The sequence below is a fragment of the Colobus angolensis genome, unplaced genomic scaffold (genome assembly GCF_000951035.1).
Source record: "Colobus angolensis palliatus isolate OR3802 unplaced genomic scaffold, Cang.pa_1.0 Scaffold17, whole genome shotgun sequence".
NCBI classification, from domain to species: domain Eukaryota; kingdom Metazoa; phylum Chordata; class Mammalia; order Primates; family Cercopithecidae; genus Colobus; species Colobus angolensis.
This window is the reverse complement of record NW_012114821.1, coordinates 15254351-15269524: the sequence shown is the minus strand read 5'-3', so window position 1 is coordinate 15269524 and position 15174 is coordinate 15254351. Positions and strand designations below refer to the sequence as shown.

Genomic DNA, 15174 nt, shown 5'->3' with positions numbered 1-15174 from the left:
GAGGACACACGGGGGGCAGAGAACACACGGGGGGGGCAGAGAACACACGGGAGGCAGAGGACACACGGGGGGCAGAGAACACACGGGGGGCAGAGGAGAACACGGGGGGCAGAGGAGAACACACGGGGGGCAGAGAATACACGGGGGACAGAGGAGAATACATGGGGGGCAGAGGAGAACACGCAGGGCAGAGGACACACGGGGGGCAGAGAACACACGGGGGGCAGAGGAGAACAGACTGAATGATCTCAGTAATGATCATTGCTGCCACCACCACTGCACCCCTGCCACACACACACATTCAAGCCTGCAACAGTACCCAGTGGGGGGCTGGGCTGGGCATGGTGGCTCATGCCTGTAATCCCAGCACTTTGGGAGACTCAGGTGGGAAGATGATGTGAGCCCAGGAGTTTGAGACCAGACTGGGCAACAAAGTAAGACCCTGTCTACAAAAAGGAAAAAATCCAACAGAAGTGGGCGCAGGGTTAGGGGAGGGGAGAAGAAAGAGGGGGTGGAGAGTCGGGGGCTGTGGCTGGGGCCACAAGGACCTGGGTCCACATGGCTGCCCATCACTCAACTGTGGGAATGTGCCTAACGGTGTCACACGCCCGGCCAAAGACTAAACACATGTAAAGGAAACATGGGCCCAAGCACAGGAAGCCCTCAAAGGACCTGAGGTGGAGACAGGGGTAAGCCTCCAGTTCCTGGCCTCACCTTGGAGCTGGTGGATAAGGCAGGGGCTGCTTTCAACAGAGTCAGCGGGTGGCGAGGGAGGACGCCAGTTCCAAACAGACACTGTTTCAGGCTTAAAACCACACAACCGATGTGAAGGAACATTTTGTCATCAGATGAAAAGCTGGCTTCGCCTCTCCCTGGATTATCCAGGTCACTACGTTGGCTTTTCCCAGAAATATCCCGACAGAAAGTCGCTGGCTTCCATGCCCAAGCCCATTTCCCCTGGTAGCACGTGTTTGAAGGGTTTGTCTTGGACTGTGAATAGGCACATTATGTCTACCAACTTTTTTTTTTTTTTTTGACAGAGTCGTGCTCTGTCGTCCAGAATGGAGTGTAGCGGCGTGATCTTCACGCATTGCAACCTCTGCCTCCTGGGTTCAAGCGATTCTCCCACCTCAACCTCCTGAGTAGCTGGGAATCACAGGTGTGAGCCACTACACCCAGCTAACTTTTTGTATTTTTAGTAGCGATGGGGTTTTGCTATGTTGGCCAGGCTGGTCTCGAACTCCCGACCTCAGTTGATCCACCTGTCTCGGCCTCCCAAAGTGCTGGGAACACAGGCGTGAGCCACCGTGCCCAGCCATGTCTACCAACTTTCATGAAAGACGATAGAAGGAATGCCAAGACCAGAACTTCGGGATCCTCCATGCCGCAGTGGTTCTCCATAACCGAGAGTGTCTTCCGGGCAGTGGGAATCCCGAGGATGGCCTTGGCGCCAGAACCACCTGTGTGCACTCCTGCCTTAGTGATTTACAAGCCACATGTCTCTTGTGTGTGAAAGAATGTCTCTGAGCCTCATTTGTAAGTTCTGTAAAGCTGAGGGGTTCACGCTTCTCCTGGCTTGCAAAGGATTCAGGGGGTTAATGGAGGCAGAGTGCCTGCACCAGGTCTGCTCCACTGCGTGGCAGCACTAGCCGTGACAGCTACATGACAGAAGCAAACACACGGCGCTCAGTCTAAGTGCTGTCCACATGGCAACATGTAAGCCTCGTGCCCCTCCACCTTCTTCCTGCCCTGCTCACATGGAGAAGCACAGAAGTGGACGTGGTGGAGGCGGAAGGTGGAGGACAGAAAGGGTCCGAAGGCCCACAGTCTGTAAGCTGGGGCAAGTACCACATACTTTCATGTATCCAGAGTGATCACTGACAAGGGTTGGAGTGACACACACAGTGCCATGTGTTTGCTGTGTTATGTATATACCCGAAAGCACAGCCAGAGGAAGCCTTGATTTTCTCCTGTCAGCAGGGTAGTGAACAACTCACAAAATGGCCTGATTTCAGAAGTTTGGGATCAACTGAGAATATGTTTATTTAAAAGCAATTTTAAATATTAAAAAAAGTAGAAATTAACACATACAGTACTGAAAAACTGTCACATTAAACACATGTGAAATGACAAGTGTACTGATGTTTGATGGTAACATCCAGATGAGAATTCGGCATTTAACTAGTGGCACTACAGGATTCCTATACCACATGTTGAAGTTCTAGGCAATAAAAAAATAAATAGCAATTGCTGTTCAACAGTAAAATAAGATACACACTATTTGCAGAACATAACTTCCCCTCTGGGGGAAAAAGAACTAATTTGCTATTTTTTTTTCATAAGGTTCCATATCTTCAAAATACTATATAATGTACAAAATTGCAGACAGTGGCTTACTGAGTTTAAGATCAAGATCAGACTTAAACTCAACAAGATCACCAAAGGTGTATCTACCGAGTTTTCCTGCGTCCCACATGTCCCACAGTAAGCTGGGTTAGAGAGAACTCAAATTCCTGATGGAAAATAAAACCGAACAAAAAAACTAGAAAAAAAATGTATTAAAAATGCTGTGTAAGTTGCTGCAAAACGGGAAAAAGAATAGACATTAACTACATGTAATTTTAGACATGCAGCTTTTGTGTGTGTGTTTTTTTCTTTTTTTTTTAAAAAACAGTTTATTTTGAGATCAGTGAAAAGAGTCTAGGCCACAAAAATGAAGAGCTCTTTAATGCAAGTTAAAATGTGTAAATGAATGACCGGGACACTGAGCAACCTCAGATTCTGACTTCCATCCTGACACTAGTGTGGCTTCAGTACCGAGGCTGCTAAAGCTGCCAGTCACCCCAGCAGGTCAACTGGTTCCTCACGCTCTCAGTTTGGTGTGGAAATTCACATGTGCCCTGACACTGAGGAAGCAATTGCTTAAAATCACTTTCCAATAACAGCTGATAAAATATTTTGCAAGTTTGTCATGCAAAGTTTATTTATTAGGTGGCTATTCAAAGTTTGTATAGCAACCACTTAAGCAGAACTAAATTAATATTCACTAAGCACTGTAACGATGGAAGACGGCTTTTCCTAAGGGTGGGGCTGGGAGTTGTGCTTCTGTGAAATTAACATCTCTCACTCATTGCCAAGATTCTCTGCTTAAAAATATTAGTTTTCTGTGCTGTTGCCAAAATAGCAATTTAAGCAAATGTAGTGCCAGAATGACACATGAGCCTCGGACTCGGGGAACAGTTCCACTGACTGTGGAGTACAACTATTGTGTTCTTTTCCAAAATTCAGACTGATGTAAAAGACTGAAATACAATGTTCTTAAGGATCTGAGAAACATGGCTGGGATGAAAAGAAAACTGAGAGGGAAGAGTGCTTTTCACAGTGCAATTCATAGCAGCGTTCAAAAACTTGGTTATGAATTGACTTGAAGGTGGACAGAGCTTAAGACTGGAAAAATTATCTATAATTCGGGTTTAACAAAGAGCATGGGAAAAGAAACACTTGGTTTCAGCACCTGGATTCTACATACAGTAGGGAAACTGTGTGAAGGGTTGACTTTTAAATTAATCTTGAAGAATCTTTTAAGAGTTTAAATTTGTCCAAGAACAAAACTAAGAAAATAATAAAAAATGGATGCAATGGATGCTTCAACACATCTGAGGGATGTGCATTCATAACACAATGTCAATCCATACTCTTGAGAAAACCAATGACTAGAAACAAATATTGTCGCAACCTTATAATTTCTGCTTTAATGGCAATCAAGTTTAAAAAATGTACAATTCCACTTATCCATACTATTCCTTTATAAAAGGCAGATTTCAGGTAAGCTTCTAAATGCATGCATAATGTAGAGGCTAATATTTTCTGGCAGTCCTTGGTTCCTGAAAGTTGAACTTCATGTGTGTTTTAAACTTTTGTCAAAATAGTCATGAAAGATATGTTATTTTTGCATAATGAGGTAATATATCAGGGGCGGGCACTCATAAGACAGTGTAAATCCACTTGTCTAAACTTGCATGAGGCTGTGTGCATTGTAAAATGCCACAAAGAGTTTTGGGTCAGTGAATATTTTGCTGAAGGAATAATACTTACATTTAACTGAGCACTTTTCTGTAATAAATACCAAAGTAGGTTTTTGTAGCTGTAAACTGTGCACACAGATAACTACAGGCTGGTCTGTCATGGAGCTAAAAGTTTCACCTGGAAAACAGAACCCACCTCTTTGCTAATGTTGCATTTTCAGTAACACAATTGAGAATACTGCATTGTTAGGAACACAGAGTCAATTCTATACCTTTCAACGGTTGCTGGAGACCACTTCTATTTGCAAAGTCAGCAGTTCCTATACTCCTATTTTTGTTTCTTTGCTTGTAAAACAGCATAGAGAGATGCAAGTGCTAGATGCCAAGGATGGCTTTGGCAAACCAGTAAGGCGCGCCGGGTCCGAGGCTACCCTCATACTGGCGAAGGCAGAAGACCACAGGATATTTACAATACACACTATATCCCCCTCCTGAGGTGGCCCTTCCATGAGTTTCTTGCAGCTATATACACACTGTGCCCAGGGTTACATAGAGGCAGCAGTCTTGCATGAAGGATGTGGACAATCTTAAGGTTCTGCTTTTTGCTAGTCAGACAGGATATGAACAAAGGACACTGGAAAGACCCCCTTCCTTTCAGGCTGTCCTTCGATGTGGCCAATCTGCAGGGAGAAAAGAGAGTGGTCAGGATGGAGGCAGCAGGCAGTGGCCCCATGACAAGCCCAGTGGGTAAGAGCCCAGCCCAGTCTGCCCACAGACCTGGGGGTGGAATCCCAGGCTTACCCTTTTTCCCACCCTTCAGTGAACTACAGAGAGCTTAACGGTCATAAACTACATAAGGAAACGGCAAACAACAGAACTTCCAATATGCTCAGCATTCTATGTGGATCTTGCCGCACCCACACAGCAACCCCCAGAGATGGGTATTTCTTATACAGTTTACAATCTTCATTTTACAGATGAAGGGACAGTGGCCCAGAGAGGTGACATGCTCTCCCACAGGCATGGGGCTCTAGAGTCCTTGCTCTGAACCAGGGTGCCTGGCTGCCTTTACAGCTGGGTGACCTCAGACACACCTTGCTAAGCCTCTTCTCTGTAAAGTGGGGCTACAAAACTCCCTTCTTTCCAGGCTTGTGTGATACATTTAAAGAAGAAAAAAAGAAAGCACATGAAAAGGCCGCTATGTAATATCACTTGTTTTCCGGTTACTGTGGAGGAAGAATACTGTGCAAGTTTGAGACTGATGGTGGCCAATGGCAATTTTATTGTCTGCTGCATTGGCCTGTAAGCCACAGTTACCTGTAAAAATTTTCTAATTACCTCAGTATTGATTGCACTAAAGAAAATCACGTAATGGGCCTTCAACAGAAGAAACGAAATCGTGCACATTGGCTTCCAATGCCAAATCGATAGAGAGGAAGGTGGTATTAAGAGTGGAACAGAGTCAACCAGGCCTGCCCAGCTCTCCTGAAGGCCTGCCTACTTACCACATGTGGTCTTAGTTGGCATTGTGCAAGTATGAGGTCTTTGTGAATTTCACATCACAGTTAGGATGTGTGTGGCACCATCTTTACGTCTGGCAAGGCATATAATGGTGGCACACACAATGTCCCCTAGGAATGATGCTAGGGACACAATGACAGCTTCCTACTGCCCTCAGGTATCTCTGCTGTAGTCATCAGTTGCTTAGCAAAGAACATGATCATTGCCTAATTATAATAATATTAACAGATTACAAAGTGAGTTCCTCAACATCCTTGTGAGAAACGAATAATTATGTCCCATTTTTCAGAGGGAAAGTGAGGCTTACAGAAGGGACATGCTTAATCCAAGGCCACAGAGCTTGTAACTGATTCACACGGGGGGCTTCAGAGCCCACCTCCTCATCATGAGACTAAATGGGCTCTCTGACAGGCTTCATGCCAGGGGCAGGCCCCACTCTGCTGACAGAGGCTGAAGGCACCCCCTGGGCCTCCCTAGGCTGATCCCTTCAGTCCAGGGTTTCTCAACCATGGTGCTACTGGCATCCTTGCTTGTGGGGGCTCCCTGAGTACTGGAGGATGTTTAGTGACATCCCTGGCTTCCATCTACTAGGTGTTGGTAGCAACCCCCTTCCTTGGTCCTGACAATATTTCCAGATATTGTAAATGTCTTGGAGGGCAATTTTGCCCTCCAAGACATTTACAACAAACAAAATTGTTTGTTGAGTCCAAACAAAATCCTTACAGCTGTGATTAAGAATCTGAGGTCACTGTTTAGGCCTGAAGGAAGAAAAGTCAAAGGTGAATGTGTGTCCATGCATATGAGTGTGTGCACACATTATAAACACATGTATTTCTGGGCATTTTAGGTACTGCTGGCTCAACTGCGAGCCTCAGGTCCCTTCCTGGCAGATAGAACTGAATCCCTCTTGGCAGGAGGGGGCTCAGGCTGCCAAGGAAGGGGAATTTTCAGCCTGATGGCAGGAAATGATCAACAAGGAAAGTGGAAGAGGGGGCTTGTTCACTGTACCTTGGACTGGCAGTTCCCATCGAGACTTACTCCTTGGCAAACTGAAAATTAACAGATGTGTGGACTGCCCTCACAGGTCACTTACAGCCTGAGTACCTAGCAAGGCCTATGAGGATGCTGATGTCTTTCCCTCCTGATGCCTGGGCTGCAGGTTTTAATGTAAAAGGAGTTTTCATAGATATTTTCATTTAATCTTTTCCTAAAATGACGTGGAGAAGGTGTCTTGGCCTATTTGACAAAGAAAGAACTGCAAACTGGATTAAGAATGGAGCCTGAGGACTTGTCAACCGCTAAGCCTGAGCAGGAACTCCCACCTTCTGATTCCCAGCCTGGGGACAGTGTGGAATGGGGAGCAAAGCATATAGGCTCTGGGGTCAGGGCCAATCCAGAATCTTGACTTAGCCTGCTTACTGGCTGAGGGAGCAGAGGCAACATGCTCAACTTTTTTCTGCTTTAGTTTTTTATCTCAAAAATCAGAAAATGCCTACAATTCACAAGGTTACATGATGCCATGGGTAAAGTACATACAAATGTTAATTCTCTTGACCTGTCTTCAAAGCCCCACGGCTGTTTTTCTTTTTTTTTCAGACGGAGTCTTACTCTGTTGCCCAGGTTGTAGTGTAGTGCAACCTCTGCCTCCCGGGTTCAAGTGATTCTCCTGCCTTGGCCTCCTGAGTAGCTGGGACTACAGGCGCACGCCATCATGCCCAGCTAATTTTTTTATTTTTAGTAGAGACGGGGTTTCACCATGCTAGCCAGGCTGGTCTCGAACTCCTGACCTCGTGATCCATCTGCCTTGGCCTCCCAAAGTGCTGGAGTTACAGGTGTGAGCCACCGTGCCCGGCCAGCTCCATGGCTGCTTTTCTAGCATGTAATAGTGTGTGACATAGAAAATACAATTGAGAATACTGCATTCAATGGCTGTTGGGTGAGTGATGCAGCTGACAGGGTCCTTGTGCTCAAGGGCCCTCTTTTACCGCACTGTCTGTAGGCTCCCATGTGGTGCCTGCCCAGGCATGCTGTATGAATGTACCGATGAAGTGGACGGATTCGTACGTACCCACCACTCCTGGTCCTCTTCCCCTGTGACGATAATCACTTCTCCCTCGATGAATGTGAGCTCGTCATCGTTGTCTGCCTGGCAGTCATAAATGGTCTTCACTCGCCTCACTTTATTTTTCCCCTTAAAGGAAGAAACTGGGTTTTAATTGAAAGAATGGCCTAAATGGAAAAAAAGAGCAGCGGTTCTTTGTAAAATGGTTGACCTTGGGCAAGTAACTTAACCTCGCTGAGCCTTGATTTCCTCACCCTTGAAGGACGGGAAGAAGAGTGCCTGCCAGGCACCCAGTATACTGTGTGCTCTTAAGGAACCACAGGCCCTTCCTCTCCCCTTATCATCAGGGTGGCCCTGCATTGGTGACTGGGCATCAACAAGTTATTTTCACCAGAAAGCAAACACTATGGGTAGGGATCAAAATTCAGCTTCACCAAAAAACATCAAGCACTCTGTAACCCCCCTAACCCACATCAGCTTGCAGAATGACAGCAGAGTCTAAAAATGTTTTTAGGAAACATGACGTAAAGCAAAATGTGCAGCTTCTGCATACTGAATGTGCAGCATAAACAAATTTGTCAGTCCCCTCATGCAAAACAGCAAGTCAGTACATGCTGGTTAAACACAGCAGGATCGGCCTGGGGCTCGGAGAAGTCTATGCAGTTCCTAAAACAGTTTTAATTTTTGATCAGTTTTGATTTGAGCATTTACTTGTTGAACTTCCAGTTTTTTGCAAACAGAAAAGTGAAAATAGAGGTATCACCTTCTAAATGATGGGTTGTTTGTTTTGCACCTGGCTAATTGGCAATTTAAAAAAAAGCAAGCTGTCTGTTTAAATGTTTTGGGTGGAGTGACTCTTCCTCTCCATCCCCTGGTTTCTCCTTTAATCACCCTGATAGTTCCAGATGCTTTCCGAGCTCCCTTCAGGGCCTGTGCGGGTGGGTTGGAGAAGCCTGGCAGTACTGTGGCAGTGACTGCGTGAGCAACTGAGAGGCCTGTAATGTGTTAATTTATAACGCGGAGATTAAATGACATAATAAAACTATACACTGTGTAGCATGAAATGAAAATTTTGCATAAGTCGTGCTTGGGAGTCATGAAGAGTTCCCTTTTGAATGCTAGAAGTATCTACCATCAGACACGGCAGCCTCCAACCTACAGGAAGATGGGTTTTATTTTTCTTAAGTATTGATATGACATACTTTTATTTTAACTTTTTATTGTAACTTCTTTTTTTTGAGACGGGGCTTCACTCTGTTGCCCAGGCTAGAGTGCAGTGGCATGATCACGCTCACTGCAGCCTTGATTTCCAGGGCTCAAGCAATCTTCCCGCCTCAGCCTCCCAAGTAGCTGGGATAGCAGGCATGTGCCACCATGTCCAGCTAATTAATTTTTATTTTTTAAAGAGACGGGTTCTCTGTATGTTGCCCAGGCTGCTCATGAATCCTGGGCTCAAGGGAACCTCCCACTTTGGCCTCCCAAAGTGCTGAAATTACAGATGGGAACCATTGCACCCAGCCTCGTTTTAATTTTTTTGAGACAGGATCTTGTACTGTCACCCAGGCTGGAGTGTAGTGGTGTGATCACAGCACCCCTGAACTCCTGGCCTCAAGCGATCCACTTGCCTCTTCCCAAAGTGCTGGGTACTGTGTATAACAGAATGTGAGGGGGGTGGAACTGCCATGTGCAGTGGGAGAACTTTTTGTTTCCCTGTTGACTGTGTTCCCCCTCCTGGGGAGCTGGTGCCCTGGTGGGAGGGCAGCTATGTTCCAGATAAAAAGCATGTGACATCTTCCTGGAGTACATTTCCACAAAGAATGTGAGGAATAAAATCACTTATATTAAAATAAAATTGATATACAGTAGGAAACATTTCATGAAAATGACAGAATATGAGATTTCTACAAAATTCTATGCTGTTCTATTATATCGAGAGCTTTATCTCCAATTCCTTTAGGAAGATGCAGTGAGAAGGTCTGACTCAGCAGATACTCAGAGAGCCAGGTGCAGTGGCTCACGCCTGTAATCCCAGCACTTTGAGACCCCAAGGTGGGAGGACTGCTTGAGCCCAGGAGTTCAAGACCAGCCTGGGCAACATGGCAAAACCCCATCTCTACCAAAAATATTAAAAAAAGCCAGGTGTGGTGATGCGCACCTGCGGTCCCAGCTCCTCAGGAGGCTAAGCTAAGAGGATCACCTGAGCCTAGTAGATTGAGGCTGCAGTGAGCTGTGATCGCACCACTGCACTCTAGCCTGGGAGACAGAGCAAGCCCTTCTCAAAAAAAAAAAAAAAAGAGAGAGAAAATACCCAGACATCTGAGAGGGAAACTGCTTTCTTGTGACCCTCACGAAAGGAAAAGTTCCATCCTCAAGGTTCCTAGATAAGAGTGACTACTTGCTGAGTGGTCTAGGTGCCAGCCAAGTGCTGCTCATTTGTCACTGTACTTAATCATCTGTGAGCTCAGATAATATATTAGCTCCTTTTTGTATGTGAAGAAAGTAAGGCTCAGAGAAAGTAACTTGCCAAGGTTGTGCAGCTATGTTAGGCACTGAAGCCAGGACTTGAAGCCGTCTGCTGGAGTCTAAAGCCTGAGTTTGTAACCCACAGGCTCCAATCCACCATCATGCTTGAACCAGAGCACATAAGCATCAGGTGAGCAAGCTCTTGCTTTTTCTTGTGTAAGTTGGAGCACTCGCCCTCCCATCAACTTGCAAAGTGCGGCATAGGGTTCCTAAGGGCCTGAACATTGGTCCCACCCACCGTATTGATTTTTCTGGGCAGTGGTACGGGCGTCTCTGGCAGAGTAGGCGTGAGGTCATTGGAGTCTTCAGATGCTTGCTTTTGGATGGCGTCTCTGGACTGCACATTTGGGGACAGATCCAATGGGTGTGACTTCGGTGTGACCTCAGAGGGTTGCTGAGCCTTGGGTGAGACATCTCCAGTCTGGGATTTTGCTAGCAGGTCTCCCAGCTGTGGTTTGGGGGGCAGGTCCTTCATCTGTGGTTTGGGAGGTAAGTCTGAGAGCTGGGGTTTGGGTGGCAGGTCCCCCAGCTGTGGTTTGGGGGGCAGTTCTCCTGGCTTAGGTGGCAAATCTCCAACTTGGGGCCTGGGGGCCAGTTCTGTGGGCTTCGGGGGCAGGTCTCCAGGTGGTGGTTTTTGTGGCAACTCTGCCAACTGTGATGATTTCTGAAAGATTTCGGGCGGGATGTTGGATTTGTCTAGGGAGAGATGATCTGTTTTCCTTAGTGCCACTGTGGAAGCAATGAAAAACAGGGAGGTCATTGGTGGGAAGGGCTGCTTTCCTGTCAGTCACCTAAAAGAGGCGCCATCATCACAAAGGGAACTGACCTACAGTGAGCACTTGAAATGGATGGACTCAGGGGCCAGGTCCCCCAGGTAGCTTCACAAAGACAGAGTCTGAAAGCCTGGAAAGCGCTACAATTTACGACTTCAGGCTTCAATCATGTTAAGAACAAGATGTCTACATTCATCCAGAATTAAAAAAAATACATAGAAACAGATTGCAGAGAATCGGAAAGTACAGAGTTCTTAAGCCTAACACCTAAATGTAGCCATTTAAAATTCTTTTATATAGTTCCTTTTAATTATCCTATATATTTTCTATAGATACAACTTTTACTTGCTTTTACCTAATACCATTTTAGCAACAGTATTTGTCATGTTACTAAAAATTATTTATTAGTCGCATATAATTTTGAATGATGTATTCTGTTCCATTCTATAGCTGTAAAATGATTTATTATTATTTCTCCCCATTTTACATGATTCATGCAGTATGTAAGAGAAGCAGCAAAAGGCTTCCTCTCTCTGTGCCCCTGTCTCTTAACTTCGGCTACATTTTGGTGATACACATGCATGTGCTATGTCTTTTAAAAACCATACAAGTGATACACACTTTGTCTGAAACTTTGCTTTTCTCCCACTTAATATGTTTAGGAGAGTTCCAAATCAGTTCTTTTTTATTCTGTTTAACGGCTGCATAGTATGCACAGCTTAGGAAACATATCAATTTCTTGACCCATTCCCATAGCTTTGCACAGCTCTTGGTACTTAGAAAACCATGGACATGTCTTCAATTCTAGTTCCACCGCTTACTAGCTGTGTGAATTTGGCAAATTACACAACCTCTCTGTGCTGCAATTTACTCATCTCTTAAAACCCTACTTCAAAGGGTTGGCATGCAGATTACATGGGTTAATATATGCAAAGAATTTGCTGACAGGTCCTGGCAGGCTGTAAGCATTATGTAGTAGCACTACCATCACTGTTAGGGTTCTTTAAGGCCCTGTTACAGTATTACATTCCTGTTTTACTCATTTTTGTAACTTTGGCTCCTGGCACAGGGGCCAAGCACATAGCATGCTCTCAGGGAGGAAACAGCTGACTAAGGCACACTGAGTGACTCACACTAGGAATTTGATCCTAAAAATATAATGTATTCAGAAAGACATTCTTAAAGAAGGAGAAGAAACAGATAAACCTCATGTTGTAAATGTCACAGGCTGTACTGGGGCTGTTTCTGCTCATGACGTGTCTAGTCATATCTCTAAAAAAATCAAAATCAAGGGGCACCACGCTCACGGGCTGGTCCCTAAGCTTCAGCTGAGGTAGTCTGGCTCTAAAAGTAAATTTACATCAATCTCATTCCTCTCTTGGAAGCCTGAAATTGGCTAACAATCTGAGCCAGGCAGTCAAGAGGGAAAAAGCTAGGGGGAATCCCTGAAGTGGTGGGGTAGAAAGGCCTTGGCTGTGAGTCACACTGATGGGGCAAGAGAAACTGTAAGTGCCAGGCATGGAAAATCTTCAAAATATCCCAGCCTCTTCACCTGCAGCACCAACTCTAGGAATCTATTCTAAAACAGTGATCAAAGTCATACACAGATGTCTGTGCTGGTGCTTGGCACAGTATTGCTTATAACGAAAAAAATGCCACCCATCTGAATGCAGAGGATTGTATGGACAGTAAATAAAAATTAGTCAGGTGTGGTGGTACATGCCTGTAGTCCTAGCTACTCAGGAGACTAAGACTGGAGGATCGCTTGAGCCCAGGAGTCCAAGGCTGCAGTGAACTATGACGGTGCCATTGCACTCCAGCCTGGGTGACAGAGTGAGATTGTCTCAAAAAGCAAACCAACAAATGACAATGATATGTAGCCAATAAAGATTATACTGTTGTGTAATTAATAGCATGAAAAATGATTTTATTATGTCAAAAATATTAGCTTAAACAGAAACTTTAAAAAAGAGCAGGGAAAAAAAGACCAAAGATATACACTAATTCATCAGTTATCTTGGGTGGTAAGACTTCAGTTAGTTTTTATTTTTCTTTTCAGTTCTATTGAGACAGGGTCTTCCTCTGTTACTGAGGCTGGAGTGCAGTGGTGCAATCAGGGCTCACTGCAACCTTGACCTCCCAGGCTCCAAGTGATCTTGCTGTCTCAGCCTCCTGAGTAGCTAGGACCACAGGTATGTGCCACCACACTTCAGCTAATTTTTCGTTTTTTAGTAGAGATGCGCATGGCCATGCTGTCCCCAGCTTCAGGTATCTAGACCCTGTCCCACATCCTGTCTCCACACTCCTGGCTTTGGTGTGACAATGTGACTGCTGGCACCAGTCTGAGACCCTTGAAGGGAAGAGGCAAGGCTGGTCAGGGCCTCAATGCACACTGGCCCAGGTGACACAACTATGGGCAGGAGAGAGATGGGACCACAGGGCAGGTAAGGAGAGGAGACTGGCCTTGAGATGTGCTGCATGACACAGCTTCACTTTCTTAACAGCCCCGTGATGTGGGTATCACTATCATCTCCATCTTGCAAGATACCAAGGGAGGCTGTGGAGCCTCCCAAATCACAAAGTGAGTAAGGGATGGTTGATTCCTAGCCCAACGATAGTTTACACTTACAGGAAAAGGGTTACCATTCCACCCGTATTTGCTGGGCATATGCCGTGCCCAGCACCATTTCAGGCACCTGGGACACAGCAGATGGAAAGGACTAGGCCCCTGCCTGCTGGGAGCTCACACTCTGCAAGAGGGTGACAAGTAAACACGGAGTTACCAGAGGGTGAGGGCAGGTAAGCAGGGAAAGGGAGAACAGAGTGCTGGCTGGGTGGGGAGGAAGAGAGTGACCACCAAGGAAGGTGTGGTCAGGGAAGTCCCCTCTGCTACTGCAAAAATGTGCAGGAGGTCTCGACACCAGCCATGTTGATATCAGGTGGGGGTTGGGAGAAGAACCACCAGATGGTTCAGGACAGAGGAGTAACGTGATTGAATGTGGAAGGCTCCAGTATTCTGCTGAGAACAGACTGCAGGACCAGGTTAGAAGGTTCCAGGCAGACAAGGTAGGAGGCTCCAACTGTCCAGACAAGAGATGATACTCATTTGATCCTGGGTGACAACGGTGGAGACGGTGAGAAGTGAGTGGGTTTTAAATAGATGTGGAAGGGGCAATAAACAATATTTGTGCAAGCACAGGATGTGGTGTGTGAGAGAAAAAGAGTTAATTAAGCACCTCTGTCAGGCTTTAAGGCCTGAACATCTGGAAGAATGACACTGCCTTTAACAGACGGGGACACTGAGGGAGAAACAGTCTGGAGTGGAGTCAGAGTCCGTATTCCAGTTTTAAGTCGAGAAGCCTGTGAGACACTGTGTGGGGAAAAGCTCGCTCCTCTAACCGTGCTTTTTCCTCCACTCTCACACCACAACGATCATCAACACAGAAGAAAACTTCTGTGGCCAAATGTGTGGGGGTCTCACCCCACCACTAGGCAGTGGACACCAGCCAGGTGTCCTCCAATCCAATTCTGACACCATCTACCTGGAGACAGCATTAGATCCCACAGCTTGAGGCTCAGTCCCCCAGAATGTTCCCACCTTCCTGCCCAGTCGCAAGCCCAGGCCTCTGGAATTTCTGACCAGTTGGCTTCAACTGGGGTTCCAAAAATCCCCTCTGGGTTCGACTGATTTGCTAGAGTGGCTCACAGAACTCAGAGAAACACTTACCTAAGTTTATCAGTTTACTAAGAAGTGTGTGTGTGTGTGTGTGTGTGTGAATCATGGTTCACTGCAGCCTCGATCTTCCAGGCTCAAGCTATCCTCCCACCTCAGCCTCCCAAGCAGCTAGGACTACAGGCCCGTGTCACCACGCCCAGCTATTTCTGTTTTTTATTATTATCTGTAGACATAAGGTCTCATTATGTTACCCGGCTGGTCTCCAACTCCTGGGCTCAAGTGATCTACCCACCTTGGCCTCCCTAAGTGCTGGGATTACAGGTGTCAGCCTTCTCAGGGCCACAGCTCCTGGCCCTAAGAAGGATATTTTAAAGGATAAACAGCCGGATGAACAGATACACAGGGTGAGGTCTGGAAGGGTCTTGAGCACAGGAGCTTCTGAACCTGTGGAGTTAGGGGTGTGCTGCCCTCCCAGCACATGGACGAATTCTTCTTCACTTTCCTGTTGGCCTCCACGGGTTTAGCTTTCTAGAAGCTCCCTGAACCCAGTCCTCTAGGGTTTTTAATGGTAGCTTCATGACGTCAGCATTCCTT

The 15174-nt window shown here is 46.1% G+C and overlaps 1 protein-coding gene across 3 annotated transcripts in view; it reads right to left on the bottom strand.

The window, feature by feature from the left end:
- Positions 1-2018: 2018 nt before the first annotated feature.
- ASAP1 (ArfGAP with SH3 domain, ankyrin repeat and PH domain 1) overlaps positions 2019-15174 on the bottom strand; it is a 358455-nt gene continuing 345299 nt past the window's right edge. For all 3 annotated transcript variants that reach the window (XM_011938170.1, XM_011938171.1, XM_011938172.1), the window contains 3 exons: positions 10370-10860; positions 7615-7737; positions 2019-4705 (listed from right to left, as the gene is read on the bottom strand). In XM_011938170.1, the coding sequence (XP_011793560.1) occupies positions 4631-4705; positions 7615-7737; positions 10370-10860 (689 nt within the window). In that variant the 3' untranslated portion in view covers positions 2019-4630. The remainder of the gene's footprint in view (positions 4706-7614; positions 7738-10369; positions 10861-15174) is intronic.